At 39.0% G+C, this 27,115-nt stretch overlaps 1 protein-coding gene across 4 annotated transcripts in view; it reads left to right on the top strand.

Moving 5' to 3' along the window:
* CHM (CHM, Rab escort protein 1) overlaps positions 1-27,115 on the top strand; it is a 148,747-nt gene that overhangs the window by 70,053 nt on the left and 51,579 nt on the right. For all 4 annotated transcript variants that reach the window (XM_025209963.1, XM_025209964.1, XM_025209962.1 and 1 more), the window contains exon 8: positions 605-830. In XM_025209963.1, coding sequence (XP_025065748.1) covers positions 605-830 — 226 coding nt within the window. The remainder of the gene's footprint in view (positions 1-604; positions 831-27,115) is intronic.

The following is a 27,115-nucleotide window of genomic DNA, read 5'->3' as shown; positions in this document are numbered from 1 at the left end:
CTCTTTCCACTCTTGCTATAACTTCCCAAACAGCTACCTCCTTATTGGGGTACACCTATACAGTGCAAAGCAGCCTTTTGCATGGATATCCTGAGCTAGCTCCAAGGACAAGTCATATTAGCACTGTGGTGAGCCCTGGGCTAATTAGCTCTGCTGGTTTAGTTTTAGAGCTAAGATGTACAAAGCAAGCTTGGGGGTATTGTGTGTGAAGTCTCTTGTGCCATGTAGACTCAGTGGGCAAGCTAGTGCATTCACAGTTAGCTCAAAGTATTTCTACACAGCATGGTAGATATGCTGTTGGGATGGCTGCACAGGTTTTAGATTTCTTTCTTTCTAACAAATACATTTTTATACGAATTTTATTGATTAAAATCAAGGTTGACAGTCCATCTTTAGCTTCCATCATTTCTTTGCTTAGTTTTAGTAACATACTGGAAAATTGAGTTGTTAAAATGTTTTCTCTTTCTTTTTCTCTTTCTCTCTTCTTTAATGTGTTAAAATATTAAAATGTAAGGATATTTTTTAAAATGTAAACTATAATGTGAAAATTTCCACTGTTAAGCTGCATCCTTTACCTGAATTGTATTTTTTCCCCCTGAAACAGATTACAAGGACTGTACATTTTCACAATACTTAAAATCCCAGAAATTAACACCTAACTTGCAACATTTTATTCTGCATTCTATTGCAATGGTATCAGAGAGTGACAGCAGCACCACGGATGGGCTCAAGGCAACAAAAAAATTTCTTCATTGTCTTGGCCGTTACGGCAATACGCCTTTTTTGTTTCCTTTGTATGGCCAAGGGGAGATTTCCCAGTGCTTTTGCAGGTAAGCAAGACTTTATATTTCTTGCTAAATAAGTGGAAATGTTTGTTAATTGAGTATTATAAGCCTATTCTTAGCTGTCTAGTGATAGACAGCTAATATAACACTTCCATTTATCCTGTATTTTTATTTTTCTAAGAAGTGTAAAAATTATAGTTTGTTGAAATATTTTCTAGGTAGTATGGCATTTTAATTGGCCAATTTAAAATTCCTATTACAAAGAGGGTTTACATTAATCCATGTTCTTTTATTTTGTAAAAAACCAAGAATTTGCAAATATATTTTTATGAAATTGTCATCAATGTACAACTTCTATTTCTTCCTCTCTTATTTGTAAATTCCTCTCAAAATGGGAATGTAAGTTTTACAACAGTGTATTCTGAAAGATAGATATTGCACTCTTTTGGAAAGTGGAAAAAATGGCTTTTCTGTCTCCCCATACATTCTTGAGGTAATGCAGAGGTCTCAGAAAATACCGTTTGTTACCTAATTGTTTTGTAATTGCTTCTGAAAAAGTCTGAGAAACATTTCCATATAAACAGAAATGTTGAGTTCATGCTATGATGATATAATCTGAAGAGCTATGTTGTTAGGTGCAATTATCAATTGATAAGATTATTAGAATTAATAAAGGATCCATAAAAGCTGAACGTTAACAACAGATTTTCTCCATTGCTAATTTTACAGCTGCACACATGGCATAAAATAATGTTATCATAAAGCCGTAATCCCTAACACCTACATTTAGCTTGTTCTTGGGCCAGAATTCATATATAAAATGAGCTATCTCACAGCAGCTATGAAAACATTTTCAGAGTCACTTTTGAGGATTGTCCTCTGTCTGTAGGCAAATCTCCATGACTGTCTGAGAAGATTTTAGTATTTAGAACAAATTCAACAGATAGTCACTATGGTGGTAGTTGCAATTTTGTGGCTCACAGAATTTTGCTATTTTTTAAGTGATGAAAAAAGTAATGACATCACTGTGATACCTGTCTTAAAATAATGTGCTAATCTATCTGGGATAAACAATATGAAATCACATCTTTGCTCTTTTGGCATTAATATCTCTTTAGTCCTTGGAAATCCAAATTCACAGTGAGATGTTAACAAGTGTGTTTAAATAGTCCTAGTATTGTTTTTTTAATAAAATGTGCAACTACTGTAATTTTGAATTTTGACATTCTAAAAATTACCATCCTTTCTGTACAATAACACTTAGGCTAGGAACAAATGTTGCATTTGTTCTGGGACATGTGCCTGTGTTTGTCCCAGAACAGAAGTATTCTAGGATTGGCGTGTACACACATCACCCTCCTAATCAAGGTTTAATTAGCTGCTTTTCTGACATTGATTCAATTATGCAATCCGTGGATAACTGTTCAGACACACTTTGCGATGTCCCAGGTTGAACTGTTGCTACTTCTTATCTTGTCAACCTTTTTAGGATTTATCCTGGGACAATGGACATGGGCATCTGAAAGATTGTATTTTGTCCCAGATAAAATGGTTTATCCCAGGACAAATCCGACATCTATTTGTAGCCATAAAAAAGGGCACTGATTCTAAAATGAAAGCACGTTGACCCTGTCTCCATAACAGTGCCCTACACTCTTGTAGTTTCATTATTACATCCATGAAATGGAAGCTTACTCTTGATCTCCCCTACAAAGTCTGACTTGTCTAAGGAGTTGCTAACTAGAGGTGTTAGACGCCTTCAAGCACCAAACGTGTGTGTTGTTTCTTCCAGTTCACCTATCCTTTAAAAGCCAGAAAATGAAAGAATCACCTCTTCCTCTTTTACATTGCTGGCAAGTAGTTTCCCACACTTTTTCTACAGGTTATGTAGTAACTTGTGCATTTTATATAACTGTGAGATTTTTGTACTCAGTAGAACAGCTCAAACAACCTATTTTACCTTTTAGTGGATTGGTTATAAATATCAGTACAAAGTCTGACATGGCATGTTTTCAGATTGTGTGGAACTGGTAATTTTTATGCACACTTTGTTGTTAGGAAGTACATGTTGTTTTCTTTGGAAATAGGTAACAATTGCTTTGTTCCTGCCTGTGATGTATAATGGGTTCCTAGTTTTTACTTTCTTACAACACTCCCTGGTGAATGAGGGGTCTTAACTATATGGAGCTATATTTATCAGTGGAGAGAGTTGGTCTTGAATGTGCAATGAATGAATGAATGAATGCTCTGTATTTCCAGCAAGTATACATCATCACAGCCATTGGCATTTGTTTGTGGAAGGTCTCTATCTCTTGAAGACATAAGGTTGCATTGGCAATTATAACTATTCTCAGCATGAAAGTAGTCTATTTGGCCTTCTTGTCTTTGTGAACGAAAACTGTGTGGGTTTGTTGTGGTGGAGGTTTAATGCAAAGAAAAAGTGACAGCTGTTACAACAAGCTGTTTATTCCCTTCCACAATTTCTGTTCCCCTTGTCCCCACACTTCATCTCCCTTGCTCTCCCCCATGAATTTAAATTCACATTATTTCAGTTTAAATTTAATCTTTTTCATCCAAGTCTGATAAATGAGTCTACATTATCTTTTAAGCAAGCACTTTACCATGTCTGGATATTACTTTAAATATTTTTCTTGGATAAACATTGAATATAGAGAATAAGTTTTGTTGTATCATTTCCAGATTCAGTTCATCTGGAGTGTGTTTGCACATTTGTAAGGGTAATAATACAACACTGCCTGATTTCCATCTTAATTTGTATAAATCATTGAATTGATTCAGATAATTAGTAAAATTGTTTATGAGGTTTACTGACGTGTCAAGTGTGTATCCAATTTATACTTCATTATATGTCTGGGCATTTGTCCAATACCATATTGAAAACAAGTATTATTCAGTAACTTAATACCTGCAATAGGTTTTCTGTCCATTCTTAAAAAAGGCTTTTTGCATAGTTTATTTTCTTGCAGAACATAATTAATACAAAATATACAATTCAACCAACTCTTATATATTATGCTATATATATGTATATGTATGTTTCAAACAGCTGCTATTTTATTTTTAATCAACCAGCAAGATGAAAATTTATATTTTCATTCAAATGTAGAAATTCCTTGGTATAATTTCATGGGCTCACTTTGATAGAAGGCCAAGGGGTTCAGTGGTTGAACTACTAGAATAGGCAGTATTCTGACATATACTACCGATAGGTTTGATGGAGACAGGATCAGTTCAGACTGTGTGGAAAACTTTTTAGCTACTGTCACAGAGAATATCTGGGACCACAGGAATTCTTTAAATTAGCTGAACTTTTTGTTTGCCTACTGTATTCCATTATTTTGCTGTTTAATCTCAGGTAATAGTAGAATAAGGAAGAGTGCATTCGAGGTCCCTGAAGCTAACTGCTTCATATCAAATCACAAACTTAGTAGTCTTTTTAAAATAATTAAACTACCATTATCATAAACGGCAAAATAAAATCTCAAATCTTAAATTTTCATTTTCAAATAAACTTTCAAACAATTTAGAAGGCAATCACCATTTATTCTTTTGATATTGTTAATTTTAACTATTTTATATATGACCTGCCTTGGGTATTGTATCTTGCCAAAACTGAACAATATTCTTAGGATATTGTTCAGTCAGTATAGTAAAGTAGTGTCACCACTGCCTATACATCATACCCTACAGTTTTTATCACCAGGTTATCAGAATAAGGTGTCACCTGTTCTGTGATTTCTAACCACCATTCTATATTCTGTTTTAATGTAAACCTCTTAAGCGTTGCTTGCAGCCAGTTACACTGTGTGTTCTCATCAAGGCTACTGTTATAAATGGCATGCATGCATATTTATGTGAATGATTCAAAGACATTTGGAAGTCACATCCTTGTATTCTAAATGAATTCTTCATAAACAGTACAACATTTTATAACTACTGAAGACAGTTGAGTGAATAAAAGCAGCATCAGTTTTTAACTGGTTTTAACAGGTATGTTTTAGGAAAGAAAATTAAACTCTTTTTATATCACTGTTATGTACCTTCCAATATGTTGAGGTACAGATGTGAGATTTTTTTTATCTCCATAAACTGGATTTGTGTTACACACAAAGTCATTGGAATCTTCATGTTTTCCAAGCTGAGAACCAGTAGAACTTTCCTCAGCCTGTATTATAGCTTCTTTTTGTTTTAACATGCTGATTTGCAACCAGTATCTGTCTTACTTTTAAATGTGGTGGCATCTGGAATTACGCTTAAACGCTAAGTTAAAAGTATCACCTCAAAAGCCCTCTCAAACCCTTAGGTAGGAGCTTTTTTTTATATTTCCAACCAACTTACTGAGGTGTATGAAATAAGGTTTGGGAATGGGTATACAAATCTCTTTTATCAAGATAATTTCCAAGCACACTTACCCAGTTGCACATCAGGTCTTGAAAAATACAGTGCAGAAATAACACATTCAGCATCTTCTACAAAACAGTTATGCAGGGAAATTGCAATCAAGCACTATATTGTGTAAGGTATTGCTGAATGTTTAATGTAAGTTCAGTTTTTCTGTTTTAGGGTAAAGGTTAGAGGATAATCAAAAGTTTACCTAACTAGAAAAATTAATCTACAATGATTAGCTAGACTACAGTAACTTTGAAAACAAAGCTTTGTGAGGTTTTCATGATCATTTTAAAATTCAGATTGGATGTTAGTCAGCTATTTGATATAGTAATTCCTTTATGGACCGAATGACATCATCTCCAGTTAAGTAGGGCATTAATCTATAGTCAAATCAAGCACAATTTTCTTTGTATAAACAATAGTAGTAATTTTAAACATACTACAGTAATAGGCAATAATAAAAAGGAAAGGCTTGAAGTGATTTGGTAATATTAAACATTTTATTCTGAGACAACAAGTAATGGAATGCAGACCTCACTGTTATAAGATGAGAACTGAGATAGACATTGACTTCTAAGATTTTAGAATGCCTTCATGGGTTCACTTGCATTTATCTGTGCCCTTAAGAGTTCCTAACAATTTACTTTGGAGGGGAGGGGACTTTTAAAAGACAAATTACTTCTCTCTCCGGAACTGTTTTTCACAAATTCACCTGCTGTAGTTTGTTTTTGTCTTCTTTTCTCATTTTTTTCAAAAACCTATAACTGATAGAGAAGTAAACACCTTTGAAACAAACACCTTTGAAACATGAAGAATTTTTCAATTTAATTGTAGAAAGGACATAGATATGTTTAATATTTTCTAGATCATAGAAGATTTTCTATGGAAGCCTTCAGCAATATAGAAGCAATTATTGTATTGTTTCACACTAATTTTATTTAAAATAATCTGTGCTCCTATACCCATCTGTGCTCATTTATTAATATTCTTTGCCAAAGTATCTGAATGTGCCTAATGATTAAAAATAATCTTCCTTCCTTGACCAAAATAAGATGAGTGAATAGCAGTTACCGATACCCTATTATTAATAAGCTATATCGGCCGATACTGATCCGATAGCCGATTTACAGGAACGCAGCCTGGCAGCTTGGAGAACAGTGCCCTGCAGTTAAGTCTGGGGGGGCAGCGGTGGAAGGCGGGGGCAGATTGAGGCCCCCATGGTGAGGGACGGAGTGGGACGGGCAGAAGCCAGGTCCCCCAGCGCTGCCCCTGCTTGGGGCACTCCATTGTACTGACTTTCCCTTGGGAGCCCTGTGCTGGGAGGCGAGCAGGGGAAGTGCAGCCAGTGCAGGGCTTCCACGGGAAAGGCAACAAAGCGGAGCACCCTGAGCAGAGGTGGCACTAGGGGGAAGCTTGGGGGGGCCTATAGTCACCCCCAAATTCTCCACAGCAGTGCCTGCCCCTGCCCACTCCCTCCCTCCCTCACCATGGGGGCCTCGTTCTGCCCCCATGCCCGTTCCCCCCCAACTTACAGGTAGGATGCTGATCTCCAAGCTGCCAGGCTGCATTCCTAGTCGTGTGCATGTGTGTAGCTGCACACATGCATGTGGCATTTATCGGTGATGTTATCGGTTACATTGGCCAAAAAAAGTCAATAGCCAATTATGTTAATTTTCCTTTTATTGGTGCCAGTCTGATATGCAACTGATATATTGGAGTACCTCTAGTGAATATTGGAATCTACCAGGATAACATTGCTGAAAAATTAAGAGAGAAGATTTTACATTCACTCTGAATGCTCTGTGATTAACATTGCCTCTCACTTCTTCAACCAGTTAGTTCCATAGCTTTTGCTAAGTTCCTACTAAGGTTCTTTATCTCATGTTTATTGGCCATCTTGTTTATTATTTAAGTGGAGGTTACAGAGAAAGAACAGTTTTCAGATAGCTGTTTGATATAACTAAGTTTGGTGGAAGTTGAGTAGTGTATCTGGTGCTTCCTCAAGTGAAGACCTGGCAATTCCAAACCTCAAAATATCAGCTGCCATCAAGAAGTATACTAAGTTGAATATTGACGTTATTTACTTTCCTCTCTCTCCATGTATGCAGGAAAAGAGGTCCTTCAGTAGAACTAGAAATGCTGTCTCTTTCTCTCTCTCATGTGAACTCAGAGCGTCATTGATAAGGATCCAGGATGTTGCCAGGTGATAGGTATTGGTTAAGATTTAGTTAATTTCTTACTTAGCTTGTTTAAGGAACGAGTGTGAGGTATGGATTGCATGATTTCTAGGACATGCTATTACATTCCATTGTCTACGATGGGATGTACATTCAGAGAATTGACAGTCTCTAGTAATAGAAGCTTCCTGGATGTTCACAATCTTTCCTTAGCCAGGAGAGTCAGCGATCACAGTTGTAAGTGATGGTCCCAGGAATTATGAGCACTTCCAGCACTACTTGTTTTGTAAATGAGCTGAATTCTTAGAAAGATGAATGCTTAGCTTCTTATCTTGGATTTAGGTTCTTGCTTCTGGATATTTTCCAGGCCATTCTGGATGCAAATTTTATTTCTTGAGAATAAAAAGGATAACTCCTAGTAATGGAAGAGTTCAAATTTTGGGGGTTGAATTGGAAAGTCTATAAAGCAATTTACATTTCAGAAGAGTTCTGAGGTTTACGATATTGAACTCTCTCTAAAGCCATTAGGAAATCTCAACCACCATCACTATTGTGGCACCTGTACATGTTAAGGTTCTAAGACATGAATTTGAGCCTAAATTTGACAGCATCTTTACCTCCGATAAAGGGGAATTCCATGATCCCATTGAATATTCTAGTATAGTGTGAAGAACACATATGCTATATCTATACCTTATCGGTGTTTTGGCATTCAGCAAGCAGGTGTGTGGTTTGGAGGGGGTGGGCTTGTTTTAACGATGACGCTCTCTAGTGCAGTCAAATGCTAAGTAGATGTGTCCTAAGTTTGCAGTTAAAGGAAAAAAAGAATAATCTAAATAGCGCCAATGCTTCATATCACCTGTTTAAGCAGATTTCATGAGTAATACTGTTTGTGAAGATAATACAAATCTAGGAGGCTTGCAGATTATTCACAGAGAATTTCACACTCTTGAAACTTATGTTTCAACACAAAGGTTATTTCCAAATTAAAAGTCTTTTCCTGTCAGAGCCTGAGAAATAATGTGGGCAAGGACACAAAAGCATTCCATAGCTTTATTAACGACAATGCTCACTGATCTGTGAATAACCTGAAAAAAAATGAAGATTATTGAGTTACTTTGCCAATCTATCCATCCATCACTAGAGAACAGGTCTCAAAATGATGGATTATCTCACCTCCCTGATGTTTATCCCAACAGAGAGTCTCTCCTCAAGGGAAAAAAACAAACAGCCGATCATGCAAACAGTCATGATAACTATGCTTACCTGTATTGTATCCCTGTGCCAATATAAAAGTAACTAAAGCGAAATAGCCAAAAGAAAGTTTTTTAAAATAAATTCTGATTTTGAGATCCTTGTCATTTAAATTAAGTAGAAGTGAAAAAGATTAGAAAATAAGAGCAAACTAAATTCCATTCATATATAAGACTTGGAAAAATGTACATAATAGTGACTGTAATTATACTGTCAGCATTTTAAAACTGAATTTTGGGGTCAGTGAAATTATCTTAATTTATTTAAATCTATATAAATATCCTAACTGCATATTTCAAAATGTGAGGTTGTACTCAGAAAAGGAGAATGTATCATGCCCTATTTTGTAAAATCACTTGTCATGTTGATCTCCTAAAATGAAGCTATGTGTTAACAAATCTACCGTCTTTGTAGAGTTATCAGTATGTCTAGATTCCATATATTTCAATAATATGATTATTTACATGCTTACAAAACTATAGAAAACCTATGCAGATTACTCAAATCTGGAGGCAAGGGAGCTATTATGTTTCCTTGTCTATTTGCATGATGAAAATTATCAATTCTGTTGCACAACTTTAAATATATTTACCTATTTACTTTCTCAACCAGTGTGTCATGGCACCCTGTGGTGCCAAGAGATCCTTTTAAGGGTGCCACACAATATTAACACTGGTAGGTGTGCAAGCACCTACATGAGTCACAGAATAAATCCATAGATTTCAAATAGGACTCTGTGGCAGAACCCCATAGTGTCAAAAACATTCTGATCTGTTATTGTCTTTCTGAGTTCTTTGCAACATAAGAATTGTCTATTATTTTTCCATAGTAAAAAAAACCAAGTGGAATTAGTTTTTGAAATAGTTTGTGCTAAATTCAGAAAAGTTATAGAGAAGTGCCTAAAATGGTTGAGAACCAGGACTTCAGGTTTTCAGTCAAGAGTTCAAGACACTAAGCTTTTCCAAAAGACCTGATACAGAGTAGTGGAAGTGGTAATGAATCTAAAGTTTTTATACTGGGAGCTTTCAACATCAATGTGGACGATGTCTCAAAAACAAGGGCACAATTTTTTTTAACGTTTTGTTTCTAACAAAAAGATACTAGGTCCACTCAAATATACTCCAGTCTGCATTCTCAGGCTGTGTTTGTATGTTGAGGTTACAAGAAATATATCATCTTTGGTCAGAACTTCCTCATTCCCCTCAATTACAAGATAAGCAGCTATTACCATCATGTCACTGTAGGACCTAATTTTACTAATACTTCTAGATGTCACCCAAAAACAAGTTGCACTCCTCTCCAAATTTACAGACTGCATAATTCAAAGTCTGATTATAGAAAATGCTATTCCTCTAAGTAACTTGCAGGTTGAACGAGTTAGTAATGCATTCTCTGTCTGAGGGCAGCAGAAGGCATTCTGCACCACCTTCAGAGTACCCACCTCCAATTTATAACCTGCAAACTCAAAGGTAGTGTCAAGTAAAGTTTTCCTGGGGTCTGCCCTCAGTTCAGTACTGTTTTAGATGTTCATTAATTGACTTCATACTTGTAAATATGCATATGTTGCCAACCTAGGCAAGGTAGTGGGTACTTGAAAAGGATTAGGATTCAAAATAATCTTTAAATTGGGAAAATGTCTAAATTAATTAAATTAAAAAAGAAGTACTGTATTTGAAGGAGGACTCAAAAGTACAAAAAATGGCACACAATCTGATAGGGTATAGCACTGCAAAAAAGGACCTATGAGATGCAATAAATTACAAACTGAATGATTCAACATTATGGTATTGTTGCAAAAAAAGAGGTAATAGTATGCTGGGGTGTCATATGCTAGTTAAAATAAATAATTCTAACTTTCTGTTCAGCCCTGGCAAGTCTGCCCTGGAGCATTGTGTCCAGTTTTTGGCAGCATACTTCAGTAAAGATGTGGTTAAATTGGCAAGAGTACAGATGAGAGACATAAGGATGAATAGAAAATATGACATATCAAGTTGGAGGAACTAGAATTACTTAGTTCAAGGAAGCGAAGGCAGGTTGGGGAAAGGAGGATAGAGTTCTGATGTCTTCAAATACAAGAATTGTTATGAAGAGAGTGGTGATCAATTATTCTCTCTGCCCACAAGGGACAGACCAAATAGCAATGAACCTGAATTGCAAAAAAGATTTCAGTTAGATATTAGGAAGATATGAAGATGGTTAAGCACAAGAAGATTACACAGTCAGTAGTGAGCTTATCCACGCCTTTATCCATCCTTTTTAAGAAGAGATCAGGAGAAACAATTACAACTTTTTAACTTTCATTGATATTGAAACTGGTAGTGTTTTTCCTTTATTGTTCTTTGATGGGAGTTATGTTTAGAAAGTAATATTTTGCCACATTTATAAAGATCTTGGTATGATCAATATCAGAACACATCTGTTAAGATGCATATAAATTCTACAATAGCAGTACTTGACTTCATTATGCCTAACAATTCTCTCAGACAAGTGGCAAGTTACCTGTCATCAAAAACTAATATTCATCTTGTTAATAGCTAATTTAACATATCTGTTTCACCAAATCTATGTATATCATAGTCAAAATGTAACATAATACTACTTAAATCATTTTAACTCTAAGAATAAACTAATTTCCTTACATTTTATCTGAAGGAGAAAAAGAGAAGAACATCAATATTTTTGTCACTTTTTCTGCTGTTGACTGCTTTCATTCCATTGTAGTTTCTGGTGTCTTCAAATGAGAACAGCAAATATGTCAGTAAAGGGATTGAGGATTTGCCATGTAGTTTTTGAGTGTCTCCATTCCCTCTTGAATAAGGTTTTGCCATTAAAGTTTGAAGTTGATAAATCAGGACAAAAGCTGTAATCCAGACAATTTAGCTTTAATCTTCAAAGCCATTTTTTTCTCTGTAAAAGAATCTGACAAGTTCATTTAGTTCAAGGGAAAGGTCAAGATGTGTAATAGGGGAACTAAGAAATTTAGTAACTTGGATAAATAAAAAGTCCATTCAGAACCACACAAGTGACTTCATTGCTACAAGAACAATACAGTTCTTCTATAATATCTGGCTCTGGTCAGGGGTGGTGTCTAATAATTACCACAATATTATGCCATTATTTGGGGTTCCAGAACACCCCCCCCAAAAAAAGGGGGGGCTGGGGTGGTGTGGGCACTAAGGCACATGGTTGACAGCCTAGAGGCTACAAGTTTGAGGCCAAAGCAGAGTCCTCATGGTACAGCCTGTCAGATTCCAATGAATCTTAAATTTCTTCTACGTACCTTGTCACAAGGACATGAAAAAGGAAAAGAAAGGACCAGAGTCTCAAAGAGAAGTAGCTTAACTTTCCCTGAATACAAATTGTTTCATTGTACTAGTATATCTAGAATACATGGTAAAATAAGGCATCATTCATCTTTAACTTGTTTCTTGTCAAGGTGTGTTATCCACCCCTAATGCAAGTCTAAAAGCCTTGTTCCAGGAAATCTTTTAGGCTAAGAACAGACAGTCAGAAAGCCCGAGGCTGAATTGATTTAATCTTTGCAGGTTAGTCTAAACTGCATAGATTGAACTGATAAGCAGATGAACAGACATTCACTTCTGATTCCAGAAAAGCACCCATGTGCCTGCAGTGGCCCAGGCCAGAGGCTGGGCGGGGGGTGCTAGAGCATGCCTCCCTGCTGGGCTGGAGCAGACAGCTTGGGCTGAGGGTAGCCTGTCTACCCTGCAAGGGGGGTGGGATTTGCAGGGAAAGGAGATGCAAAGCATCCTGGGATGCTGGGGAACTGTGAGTTAACTTGAATCTGGCGGGGGGGATCTGGGACAGAAGGCTCCATGGCCCCCACACCTCCTGCCACACTGTGCGCTACACCCAGGAGTCCCTGCTGCTGTACTGTGTACATAGTGCCTCTCCTGTTTCATAATACACCCCCTCCCCCTGCTGCTGCTACTACCCATACTCCTCTGCTCAACCATGTACTGTCCCTGTTGGTGCTCCCCACTAAACTGTCCCCTCTGCTGCTTTTCCCTGTGTCCTGGTTTCTACACTGCGTGCCTCCCGCTGCACCACAGGCCCCACCATGTCTGCTCTGTGTGCCTCCTCACTTCACCAGGCACCCCTGCCCCACTGCTGATGCTTCTTGTACCACCCTGTAGCACCCTGCCCCCAGCTGCTGTTCCACCTGCCTCCCCTGCTTCACTGTACCCCAGCTCATCCTTCGTCATTGCCTTTACTTCAGGCAGCCCAGCCCATCCTTCTTGCTGCACTGTTTTACTTGGGTACCCTGGGCTGCAGGCTGCTGTAGTGCTGATTGCTGTGTTGTGCTGTAACCATGTGAGAGTCATGTGACCCATGAGCTGCCAGTTGGTTGGTTTAAGAAGTGTGGTACAGCATTTTTGTTATAGAATGAATTTAATTCTTGTTCCTGAGTTACTTTAAGAGTGGACACTTTTCATACCAGGATCTAGTAATTGTGCAACTAAGACATTTATTACAGTCTATGAGTCACTGATTTCAGACCTACTTGCAACATTCTTTCTCTGGAGTGCTTGGAAATGTGCTGAAAGGACCTCGTATACAGCTTCAGAGTTTATCTTATCAGTCTGCACTAAGTTTACTTGTTTTACATTACAGTTACTGGGAGCATATGCATTTGATTCAGAAGTAAAGGTAGATTTACTGATATCTCTTCATGCTTCCAGAAATGACATAGTGCTTTTTCCTTGCAATTTTTGTGTGACTTGCTCCAAATAGGTATATTCTAGGTAAGCTAAATTTGTGAAATCCTGTGTAACATAAGTTTCTCATGTTTGTCTGAAAACTGGATTGTTTTCAGTCCTTGTGGTAATTTCTTCTCAATCCTGTTTCACCCATGAGAAAAGCTAGGACATCTTTCTCCTTCCTTATAGGTCTTGCAAAAGCTTAAATATACTATACCCGGTGCTTAAGCATAAAGACCATTTAGTTTAAGATGGGGGTCAGTAACCTATGGCCCATAGACCACATCTGGTTCACATTTGGCAGCATTCAGTGGCAGGGGGTTTTGGTAACAGACATAGTCCTCATGCCGCTGTGGGGAGAAGCAGTGTCAGCTGTTGGATCCTCGTGTCTGTCTTCCAAACTGGATCACTCTTGCCAGCAGTCTAAAAACGGTTGCTGAATGCTGGTGTAAGCTAATGTAATACATAGCTCCTACTGCCAAGTAAGATAGAGCTTCAAAGATATAAAATGCCAGTACTTTCCTGTTGACACTGATTGCATATTTCGATCTGGGTATGATTCTGAGTGAAATATATTTGAGAAAAGAATTAGTGGCATTTGTATTACATTAGCACCTGTTTGTTAAGGTTGTAAAATATGGAGGTGAAATGTTAATTGCCTGAATTTTTGTGTATATGTGTGTGTGTGTGTGTGTGTGTGTATATATATATATGGCTTTTTGGAAAACTTGGTATAATACTAAAAGATTTATAACAGCTAAAGTAAGAATTTTCTATAATGATGTGTTTAGCCATTTTTTGTATTGATGTTTTTGGAGTGTATATTTGTGTGTTGATTTTTTTTTTAATTTTGAAGGTTTTTTTAGCAGTGTTTACTAATGGTAATGGATGCAGTTAAGCTGCTTCCCCTGTTAAGTATTCTAAATGATTAACCACATTCTGCAGCAGATCCATTAGACATTAATTATAGGCTTACTAATATTATATTGAATTCCCCTTGTGAACTAACAGCTTACAAAGGTAAAAATGAGGCTTATAAATATTCTTATCTGTTTTGACAGTAGAACTGTGTTGCCATAGCTCAAGGACCTACACTTGTTTACATCTATTGTAAGATTGAAACCTAGGAATAGGAAGCAGTTCTGCAAACAGAAACTCTCTCTTTATTGGATTAAAGCATTGGTTTCCAAGGGTTTAAATGGCTGATGTCCAACTGGTTTTCTAACTTGGACTGGTTTATGACAGAAGTTTTGTATGTATTCCATTAAAATTTTTGTAAGAGTCTAGAACATCCCAGTAGGGTTGTACTACATTAGTGATCTAACATATAAAAGCAGATCCAATTGCAAAGTGTAATTAAGTTTTACCTTAATACTTCGCAGAATTGATGTCAAACTATAATGCAGGGTTGAGTGTTTGTATGAATGACTTGACTTCATAGGTTTTTCTCCTTGTGAAGCACATTTGTGAGTGTGGTCCAGTTTTTAAAATATTGCATTATTAATATTAATTATTATTATTATTAATGTTAAAATATTGCAATTCAGTGTAGATCCAGGGATCTCAAACACTAATCATATTCTTGCAGCAGCCTGTTCTCAGTCTGTTTATGCTACAGGTTGTACTTTTTTATATTCCCTTTTCTCCCCACTCCCAAAACAGCTTCATTTTTTCTTTTTTGGTTTAGCATCCTCCCCTGCCTATATCTCCCATTGTAGAAACCCCAAGTGAGTGAAGAGCCTCACTCTTTGCCCAATATCATTAGTCTTCAGCATAGAGTTGTTTAGCATAAAAGTCCTCCTTAATGGTCATAGCTGTAGCCCTCAGGCTTTCCGCTTCCCTTTTCTTTCTTATGTGAATAGTTCAAGATCTGGTAGAAGAAGAAGAAACTTGAATGTGCACTAGAGGGAAAGGGCTTGAGCAGTATGCTCTTCTGGTAATTAACCTAACTCCCAAAGATATGTACCTAGAAACTTGCTGGTTATACAGGGTTTAAGCATAATTTACAAATTATCATGTGTTAATTTTTGTTAATATAACAAACTGTAGAAAGAATCTTCTGAAGATCTTTTTAAAAAAAACAAAAAAGATTGGCACGTAGGAAAGTAGTACCTCTGAGTACCTTATCCTTTCTAGTAATGTCCTAGATTCAAGGGGAGTTGCAGCTCATGGTGGTGGTCTTTCAGGAGTGAATTATGTACCAAAACAGTCAGTATTCTTTTTATTATTTTCAACCTTACCCAGGTGTTCAGTAGGCTCAGGAAGATTTGCTTTTGTCCACTGCAGTTTTGAAATGGGAAAATGTAATGGTATGTTTATTGAGACAGAGTTGTGTTGTATTATGTTTGTTTTGGCTGTAACCTCTTTTTAGTTTTTTCATAGAATACAATAATATACTGCAGGAAATGCTGAATTAACAATGACCTTCAGGAAACAAAAAATGTAACATCAGAACCAGGACACAGCTTGCTTTATGTAAAAAAAAAACAAAAAAAACAATTTGAAAGAGGATAATGCGTTGTCAGGCCTATGGCATGCTTTTCTTTGATCTTTCTCCAAAGCTGGCTGCACAATATATGTAGTATTCATCTTTAAGGAAGGAGGAAAATAGTTTTTGCTATAGCAAGATACATGGTTAGGCAAGGATTATTCTCTTTTTTTAAATCAATCACTCCATACACATTTTAGAAAATAAAACATCATATCTGCTAAATAAAAGCTTTTCTTCTCAGTGGAAAAGTATACTTCCTAATTCTGTGGCACATTTTCCCAGTCCTTTTATGTAATTTTTAAATAAACTGAAGGTAATCTGTAAATGTAAGAGTGTATCTGGTGCTGAAAAGCAAGATGTCAGATAAAGAGGCATTCTGTTTTTTTCTTTAAAAAATAGGATTGGGGAACATTATATCAAAGCAGTATACTCCTCTTGTAGCAACAGATGCAGCAACCCTGAAGCCTATTTTCTTTCTTGTTACATTAGCGTTTAATTAAAGAAAACAACTAGTTGGAGGCAGTTACTTTCTGTGAAATGTAATGAAGATTTATTTTGGAAGTGACCTTCACTGTATTAGCTGGAACCGTAATCAGTAGAATTAATAGAATAATCAAATTATATACAAACTCATAAATCATCATGAATATGCTGTCAAAAGTTCAGCTATTAATGTGTCCTATTGTTTTGCAGCTGTATTAAAAATTACAACTGCTGATTCCTGCCTTGATAGAAACTGAAATGGCATTTAAAGGCTATGTATGATAGGGGGCTACCAGGCCAAAAATTTTCACAACTGTTAATTTAGCTGTAATATGATTTGATGTCACCAGGGCAAAGTTGAAGTTGAGTACAGTGTTGGTGCTATCTTTCAGCAAAACTTGAATTATTGGTGGAGGCAGTAGCCAGTTAATTAGAGTAATATCAGTTTAAGCGTCTGTCGTTTTGGGTTAATGGTATCAAAGAGTTACCTTGTATTTCAAGTATAGCCCAAATCATCCTGAATAGCTTATTGTATGAAAGTAATGTTGGTATGATGATTTTACTTGACTTAGTCATAAATTATTGGGATGCCATTTAGTTTAAGCTATTTTAGGCTATTTTAATAGGTATTGCATTTTAACTGTTTAATATGATACATTCAGAATTCCTCATTATTTTGGTAAGATAAAAATCATTGCTTTCCACCTGTTATCCAGACAGGGCATATTTTTGTCCAATGGTTAGAAGGCTATTCTTGTGAATAAGAGTCATTCATGGTTTTGTGCAGTCAAGCAGCACAGTTCTGGCAAAACATGTTTAAAAATGTAAGTTGCATTTATCAAAAAACACTTCATTCCTTGGGTATGGTAGAAGTCGAAGAAAAAACAATTTATGCAATTTTGTAACAAAAGAAACTTAAATTAATTTAGTGTATCTTATGTCTAACCTGAAACTAGGAAAGAAACATCTCTGAGTTTCAGTCTGGAAGGTCTGAAAGTAAAAAAGCAACAGGAACACCACAGTAAAAAGAAATATTTGGTTCCCTAGAAGAGATAGTTTGTCTCATACTTGTGCCCAGTAGAACGTGATGTTACTGATACCTGCATAATCTCACCTCTCTATTCCAATTTAAACCTAGCTTTTACTGGAGTATTGTTTTCTCTGCTTATAAACTGCATGCACATAAAGCAAAAACTTGTGATCATCTGGTCACGCTAATGTGGTCACGCAGTCTATACTGTGCAATTTCAGTGACAAAACAGGACTCATATTCAGCTTGGCAGAATACAAGGTTCTTAAAATCACCTGAAGTCAACACATTTGGCTAGGGAAGATGGGACATAGCTTCCTAATAATTGCCTCTTTTTATCACTTAAATTGTCATAGAGCTGGTCATTCCTCTAAAAGTTGCTCCTTTAGATAGACTCTGTGCAGCAGATGGCCATCCTTTCTTACCAGGCCAGAACACCTTTCTGGCTATCTGGAAAAAATAAACAGGGGTACTTCTGAGCTTTAGTCCCAGTTTAAAAGTAACCCCAGTTTGTCATCCCAGGACAGTGCTCTGCCATAGGCAAGATTAGTTTTCATGATACTATTAATCCATTTTAACAAAAATAGTTACAGCGAATTTGATATTTGACTGGGATTTAATATGATGCAGTTTGTGCTGCAGGATGTTCTATATTAAAGTAAATGTGCTTTTGGTAATGTCTTCTTTAGCATATAGAGTTGTAAGTCATAAAAAAAACCCTTTGAATTAAAGGCTGGACATTTTATCTGACTGAGAAAAATTATCTGCATGTCTAATCAGAAAACAGTGATGTTGCATCTGAGTGTGAGGGGGGCTAGAGGACTGCAAAGGGAAATTGGAAGCATAAAAAGAAAGTGGTGTGTTTAAGTTACAGATCTGACTCTTGGCTTTCCAGCTTTACCACATCTATGCATTTGTGTAATTCTGAGCAAGCTGCTTTATGTTTCTATACTTTAAAAGTGTTCTTTTAACTTTCCTTTAACCTTTTCTCTCTTGTCTCTTCAGCCTACAAACTTTTGGCGCTCTCTCTCCTATTTGTTTTTGTATAACATTGAGTACATCAGGGTTCCAACAGATCTTGGGTAATTTAAGGGCCAAACAGTAGCCATGCCTTAGTCAGACTCCATCTGTCCATAGAATTCAGTCAGAGCATAACAATACTGTAATTCTATTTTATGTTATTGCTGTATCTAAAAAAAATGCTCTCCTCTTCCTCTGAGCAATTCAATTTATGTTTTCTTTGAACGGTTCTAATTTCCTTTGAGTACGTTTAAAAAAAATGACAAATGCATATATTGCTTTTGACAGTTGATTTTTTTTCTATGAATACAACCAACTAATCACCAGTAGCAAAAACTTAGGTGAGCATCTGAGTTATGTATAGCATGCTACCATTAAACGTATTTTTAGATAAGCATTTTTTCTCATGTTTTTTGATAGATACCTTACCTTCAGTTATATAAACTGACTAGATTAAATGTTTACTTTTGGTCCAACTTTCTCACTCGGTGCTCTTGGCCTTATATATTTGTGTTTTGTATAACTTCAATATTGCCCTTTTTCATTGCAAAAGCGTTCCACTGCACCCATACAGTTATGTCTTCTTTGCTTTTAACACTAAAAAAAAATGTGATGGTCCTAAATTGTGTACCCTGTTGGTGTGGGAAGGCTGGCGGGGACGGCAGAACTGGCAAGGGCTCTTTAAGAGCAGGGTCTTGGTGGCCATGGGAAAAGGCAGCGGCAACAACCAGTAGTTCTGCTTTGGAGAGTGGTGGCTGCATGCTATGGGGATAGCAGCCAGAGGGAAGGCAACTGAAAGGACTAAAACTAATGATCAACCCCTGTGCTTGCACCAGGCAGTGGGTCAGGCTGATCAGAGGGGCTCATGGGAGTAAATAGGCTTGTCCTCAGGCTGAGAGGCATTCTAGCCCTAGCTGGGAAAGAGGCAGGATTCCCCAGTTGGGCCACAAGGGTGCCCAGAAGCAACAGGGGAGGCCCTGCTGAATAAGAACTAAGAAAACAGAATTACAGTATTGTTATGCTCTGACTGAATTCTGTGAACAGACGGAGCATGACTAAAGCATGACTACTGTTTGGCCCTTTTTTTTCCCTTTTACTAGGCACATCTACATGTGCAATTAATTCAAAGCAATAAACTATGGCACATATTGTGCTGGAGTTTGAATGTGTGCCCGGGGCTACTCTGACTTGGCTCAACATGCTCTGGAGGGGCTGGCTGGGGCACGAGGGTGCTCCAGTGAGGGGCTGGCTGGCAAGCACCCTCATGCACCAGCCAGCGCGGTCAGCATCTACATGTGTGTTGCTGCGCATTAAAAAACTCCACCTCGGGATAGTACTTGTATTTACAAATACTAACCTATGGTGGAGTTTGTTAGTTTACTGTGACCTAATAGAGCCGCCCATGTAGATGCTGAGCTCTTCAGTAAATGTCTCATGTAGATGTACCCACTATTTTTTTTTACCCAGCCGCAAGACTGAGAAGAGATAAAGGATTTCAGTTCACATTAGGTTGGTTTGTAAGTGCCCAGAGGGACGCTATTTTAGTTTGGAGCGGATGCTTACATTCTTTGCTTCTGTTTAATTCAATGACTGAGGTCAACTGTAAGGGGAGGTGGAGATCACATTGCTGGCACCTTAAATCACCATGTGGGATTAACCCTTTGTTAGCAAGGGGGTCATACACAGAATGAGGGGGATGGGGGGTGGGATTTAACCCTTTCAAGGCTGGGGAATGAAGGGGGCTCAGAGCCCCAACCATGTAGTCTAATTCACAGCTGTGCCACTGCTACCAAGGACCTAAGGCTGGGCTAAGTGGGCCTAGGGCTCAAGGTAGTAGCTAGAGCACATAGGCCCTGGTTACGAGGGTCAGGGCCTGCCTGGACAAGTACAAAATGAGTAAAGCCAAGTAACCCAAAGGAAACCCCCATTCTAAGGGTTTAGGATGCCTCCTGCATAGTTGGTTCCATCAAGGCATGGCAGGTGAGATATAGGGTGAAGTTTCAGAAGAGCTAGAGGGAGAGGGGCAGGTTAGCCGGCCCCTGGGGGTTATAGTCTCCCAGCAGGGCTTAGCCTGCCACAGGATCCCAGTGCAAGTGTTCACACATAGAAGACTGAAGTCTTTTGATTAGTTGTGTCATGCATCAGAGTTGCACATGCATTCTCTAGCTCCTGAAACAGACTCTGTTGGCACCAAACCCAGTGCTGAAGCCACTGGTACCAAAGTCTGGTACTTAAGAGGCTGCTTTTGGTGGTATTCGTAGGTTCATAGATGCTAGGGTCGGAAGGGACCTGAACAGATCATTGAGTCCGACAGGAGTGCTGGGGTCAGATGACCCCAGCCAGTTGCCTATCCAGCCTTCTCTTAAAGACCTGCAAGGTAAAGGAGAACACCACCTCCCTTGGAAGCCCATTCCAAATTTTGGCCACCCTTACTGTGAATACGTTTTTCCTGATGTCTAGCCTAAATGTGCTCTCTGTCAGTTTGTGAACATTGTTCCTTGTTACCCCAAGAGGCACCCTGGTGAACAGAGCATCTCTGATCCCTTGCTGCATCCCCCTAATGAATTTGTAGCCAGCCACAAGATCACCTCTCAGCCTTCTCTTGCGGAGGCTGAAGAGGTTCAGGTCCCTCAGTCTTTCCTCATAGGGCTTGTCTTGTAAGCCCCTAACCATAAGAGTGGCCCTCCTCTGGACCCTCTTGAGTCTATCAACATCTTTCTTGAAGTACAGTGCCCAAAACTGGATGCAGTACTCCAACTGTGGTCTGACCAATGCCGCATAGAGGGGAAGTATCACCTCCTTGGATCTATTTGTCATGCATCTGCTGATGCATGATAAAGTGCGTTTAGCTTTGCTGATTATTTTGTCACACTGACGACTCTTGTTCATCTTGGAGTCCGCTATGACTCCAAGATCCCTTTCTGCTTCTGTACTGCTGTGAAGTTCACTTCCCAGCCAGTAGGCATGCTGGATATTTTTGCGCCCTAGGTGCAGCACTCTGCACTTGTCCTTCTTGTACTACATTCTATTGTTTACTGCCTACTTTTCTAACCTGTCCAGGTCTGCCTGCAATCGTTCCCTACCCTCCAGAGTGTGCACTTCACCCCACAATTTAGTATCGTCCACAAACTTGGACAGAGTACACTTCATACCCACATCCAAGTCACTGATGAAGATATTGAAGAGTACAGGTCCAAGAACCGAACCCTGTGGAACCCCACTACTCTCATCCTTCCAGGTCGATACTGACCCATCTACTACCACTCTCTGGGTGCAACTGCTAAGCCAATTTGCCACCCACTGGACCATATTCAGTGCGTTTCCATAAGTAGACATAAAACTTTTGGGGGAGAGAAATCACCAAGTCACATGCTGAATCCAGAGCTGGTGAAAAGGAGCTGTCTTGCATTATGGGAGCAGCTGGGAATATCTTGATATTGCTTGACATGTGTATCATTGGAGGATCATTGGAAATCACATCTCTGTGAAGATATAAACATTAGCACTGTCACAGACCCAAATACAATATGACCAGGTACCATTTCTAGGGCAACTGGATTCTGCCACTCCATTGCTGATCATATCTTTTCACCCACCTTGATTAGGGAACCCTTTTTCTTGAGGGCCTTTGAGACCCTGAACAGACCAGGTAATTTTCTGTGTAGGACCCCACTTCAGTTATACTGGGATTGACATTGCTTTGACCATCTTACAGAATGCCTACATGGTCCTGGTGGGATCATTATCTCCTTCCTTGAATACTGCTTCAAATAGATCCCTGTTCTGTTCCAGGGTAAGAAGGTACAGCACCTTATTGGCACCATCAGCCAGATAATCACCTTTAAGCAAGGAAAAATATTAGGAGTTCCTGGACTTGGGACCAGAGGAGCAATATGATTTTATCATACCTGTAAAGACCCTACTGGGCCCTCTTGAGGACTGTGGGAAATCCTCTATCATCTTTTCATGGGCAGTAGAATTCAGAGAAGCTACAAGTGACTCTTCGTCAGCAAAAGTCTGCTTGCCAAAGAACAGGTTCCAGTGCCACAGATAATAAATAACCTAAAATCAAGCTTGGCTATGATAGTGTGTACTTACACAGACCTAAGGTGTATTGCCTTTTATACAGGAGCTTTCAAACACCTGTAATGGACCTTTAGAATGGATGAGGAAGCTGCAATGAAATCAAATAATGGGGAGCTTTACACTATAGTAATCAATCACTTGACACCAGTTATGCACCAAAGAACAGTAGCCTAGATGATCTTTCCCAACACCCATACATAAAATGGACCCTCTGATTAGAAACTTTTTGGTTCCTGGATGGATGAAGGGTGAGGAGCATCCGCATTAATTTTCTGATTTTGGACCCAGAATATAGGTCCTGGCAGCTGAAGATAGTAGAGGTGAAGGAGCAATGAGTATGTAGGTGCTGATACTGTTGGGAGCAATGCACATAACTCTCTGCTTGTGACCTTGGGTGGCTCAAAGCCAAGACTTGACCCTCTCTACAGATGGCCATGGATTCCTGTAGTCACCAAGGGACTCTTCAAGGGGCTGAAGCTCAATTTGTACACTAGTGAACTATTTTCCTGCTTGGAAAGTCAGGCAGAGACACTGAAAGGTTCCAACTAGCGATTTCCTTCCCCTTTTTTTTTTCAAAATCTGTAGGTGAGAGGATGATCCAGTCTAAAACCCCTCCTTTTCTTTGAATCTGTAGTCTCATGTTGGAGTGATTTTGGTCCTGATATTTGACCTTACAGTAAGGGTGGCCAAAATTTGGAATGGGCTTCCAAGGGAGGTGGTGCTCTCCCCTACCTTGGGGGTCTTTAAGAGAAGGCTGGATAGGCATTTGGCTGGGGTCGTCTGACCCCAGCACTTTTTCCTGCCTAGGCAGGGCGTGAGACCCAATGATCTGTTCAGGTCCCTTCCGACCCTAGCATCTATGAGTACACATGTCTGCATGCAGTTGATGCTAGTTTTCACCCTAAACTTTGGCTTAGGTTGGTGTATTCCTATATAAAGACCATGTAAATGTGCTAGGGGGTCACCAGTGCACATCCTTAGGGAGCTACATTTGTGGCAAGAGACCAGAAGTGCATTCTCTGCTTCTTTGGCATGCTCTGTAATATACCAGTTTATTAAAGAGGCCATCCTTAATGGACTGGCCGACGCCAACATCTTAAGGGATAGCCAGCATGGGTTTGTTGCAGGTAGGTCTTGCTTGACCAATCTCAATTCCTTCTACGACCAGGTGACCTATCACCTGGACAAAGGAGAAGAGATTGATGTCATATATGTTGACTTCAAAAAAGCCTTCAGTCTGGTATCCCATGATCACCTCTTGGTGAAACTGGCCAATTGTCGCCTTGGGTCCACCACGATCCACTGGCTGGAAAATTGGCTCCGTGGTCGGACCCAGAGGGTAGTAATTGATGGAAGTCATTCATCATGGTTTCCTGTGACCAGTGGGGTCCCCCAAGGCTCTGTCCTTGGACCCGAGAATCTGATGGTGTTCAACGCCGATAAATGCAAGGTTCTCCACCTTGGGAAGAAAAACCCACAGCATCCTTATAGGCTTGGCAGTGCTACGCTGGCTAGCACTATGGAAGAAAGCGACTTGGGGGTCATCATTGACCACAAGATGAACATGAGCCCGCAATGCGATGCTGCGGCTAATAAAGCGACCAAAACGTTGGCTTGCATCCATAGATGCTTCTCAAGCAAATCCCGGGACGTCATTCTCCCCTTGTACTCGGCCTTGGTGAGGCTGCAGCTGGAGTACTACATCCAGCTTTGGGCTCCACAATTCAAAAAGGATGCGGAGAAGCTTGAGAGAGTCCAGAGAAGAGCCACGCACATGATCAGAGGTCAGGGAAGCAGACCCTACAATGACAGGCTGAGAGCCCTGGGCCTCTTTAGCCTGGAAAAGCGCAGGCTCAGGGGTGATCTGATGGCCACCTATAAGTTTATCAGGGATGACCACCAGTATCTGGGGGAACGTTTGTTCACCAGAGCGCCCCAAGGGATGATGACTAGGTCGAACGGTCATAAACTACTACAAGACCGTTTCAGGCTGGACATAAGGAAGAATTTCTTTACTGTCTGAGCCCCCAAGGTCTGGAACAGCCTGCCACCGGAGGTGGTTCAAGCGCCTACATTGAACACCTTCAAGAGCAAACTGGATGCTTATCTTGCTGGGATCCTATGACCCCAGCTGACTTCCTGCCCTTTGGGCAGGGGGCTGGACTCAATGATCTTCCGAGATCCCTTCCAGCCCTAATGTCTATGAAATCTCTGTAATATACCAGTGCCTGTATCAGAAATGCCTATCAAAGCCATGTACACATAAAGGGTTGTTTGGTCCCAGGATGACTTGAAAATCTAGCTTTTTCAAATCCCAGAATTTGGCTATAAGATGGTTTACATGAGATTAGCTGTCCTGCATAATTGTTTGCTCATCATACTTCAGTCAATATGTCACCAATCTATAGATAAGCTGTCCTCAACATAGGGGAACTTCATGATTCTGCCTCAGCTAGGAGTCAGCAACAATTTAGCAGACTTCTTAAGATACTAAGTACTCAACCACATGTGGGCACTAGAGATGTAATTACCTTGGTCCCTATGGCCAGAATTAGGTGGCAATCCTTATACTTCCTTATTGGTGAGAACATTTTGGATGTTTGGGTTTACTGGAGGTTTCAATTTGCCATCCTTCCAGTCTATTTTCCAGCCTATCCAGACATAATATTCTGGACACATAGTGAAATACTGCGTTGTTGCACCTGATAACTTGAATGTTGGCTGCTCATGACAGGCGTAGGTAATTAATCACAAAGAGTAGAAAATGGTATACAAGAGAGATCTAGTCCTTAAAATAGAAATGCTTTGTAATGTGGGTAGAACAACACATTATTGAAGCAGAAGAAGTTCTAGTACTTTTTGTTTTTCACAACATTCTGTTCTTGAAATACGTTGACCTAGTTTTCAGTGCTCCCAGGGTCCATGACACGAAATGTTGATGCAAACTCCAGTCACATTTTTTCTCTCCTTTTTTTGATCATCTTGCATCTTACAGACTCCATGTCCCTTAAAGGCCTTTGCAAAATTACTTGCTGTTTTAGAGACCTATCTTCTCTGTTTATTGTCGACCTAGTCCTTCTAATATTCAGTTTAATCTCAAACTGTTGTTGGACTGGTTAATGAACCATCTAATTCTTAGACAATTTTTGGTTGCTTTCACTAATAAGCTATAAGCCTTTCCTTGTCTTTCCACAAGGTAAGGGTGGTGATGTGACTGTATCCTAAAGTCCTCCTTTATGTCATGTCAAAATTCAACTTACCCATTGTCTTTTAAAAACTGCACACAATGCAGAGTTAAATTTTATATGCTTTGGACATTTCCAAACTTCCACTGTATTACCTAACATGACTGAGTTGTTTTGGCTTCTCAGCCCATTTTGTCACAAAGAATGTAACGGGGTCAGTGCAAAATATATGTCTAATTGGAGCTTTTAAATCTGAATGTAAGAGTTTGCTGATGCTGAAACATAATTTTTATTCTGTCAGAAATCTGCCAGGATCTACAAGGATCTGCACAGCGGTAATGTGAAGATCTGCAAGGCGGTAATGTGAAGTAGTCAAAAGCCTTTTGTCAAATATGTCCTTGACTTAGTGCCTAATTTAGGAGAGCAGTGCACCAAGCATTGTTTTACTAATGCAACTAAAACTCATTCCCAAGAAAAGACTGCTTGTTAGTCACCTCCAGTGCAATCCTTCCTGCCCTAATTTAGTAGTGATTTTTTTTTTGAGATTATATAGGTTAGCATAGATCCCATGACCTACTCTGCATCACTGTTTATTGAATCCTCAGTAACCTCAGGTTTTGAGTTGCAGTGTCACAGGAATGTTTCATCTGCCATGCCTTTTATGCCCTACTACAGGAGCATGAAGAGATACAGGGTGCATGTAGAACACTGAGAAATTTGTCTATTCTAGAGGCTCTAATTTTTGCACACAGAAACTTCATGTGTACATACATACTGACTACACCCTTGACAAGAATTGCATCTGTTGGAGATATGTAGAGCAAGATATGCAGAGCAAGTAAATGAAGCCTGGATGTTATAATCTCTGTTGTTTGGTCCAGTGATGTTATGGTCTGTGTCGATAAGGGGACACAGCTGCAATCTTGGTGTGCTGCTAGGTCCAGTGACTTTGTAAGTATAGGAGTTAGGTAGTCTGTTGCTGGTGAGATGTTTTCCTGACTTCCTGAGCATGTGATATAGTATATATTGCTTGAACAATGAGAAATAATTCTACATTCTGGCTTGTAGAGTTCCCAGAAAATCTATTCATTTAGGTCTTTAATGTTCCTAATGAACATGGTAATGTTTTTGTCATGACTGGACTGATACATAATAAGTGACCTTGGAAATACAGGTACCATAATCCTTTATCTTATGAGTTTATATACTCTTCATTATGAATTGAATAATGACCCCAGTTTTTAATTTTAAAAAAGCTTGACCAGACTCTGCTAATCAAGGGACTGATATTGTTTCTATTCCCTCTGCCTAATTTCCCCTTCCTATCTAGCTTATGAGTGTTGGCCCAGTCATCTGTGGGTTGAACTTCATAAGCTCACTTGAAGTTGATAAAACACATAGGCTGTGCTACTCTAATACAATAAATTAGGGACAGCTGTGTCCTCGGTGCATTTATTGATTGCACTGCAGTGCAAA

Source organism: Alligator sinensis, unplaced genomic scaffold (genome assembly GCF_000455745.1).
Source record: "Alligator sinensis unplaced genomic scaffold, ASM45574v1 scaffold242_1, whole genome shotgun sequence".
Lineage (NCBI taxonomy): Eukaryota > Metazoa > Chordata > Crocodylia > Alligatoridae > Alligator > Alligator sinensis.
This window is presented reverse-complemented; position numbering and strand designations above follow the sequence as displayed.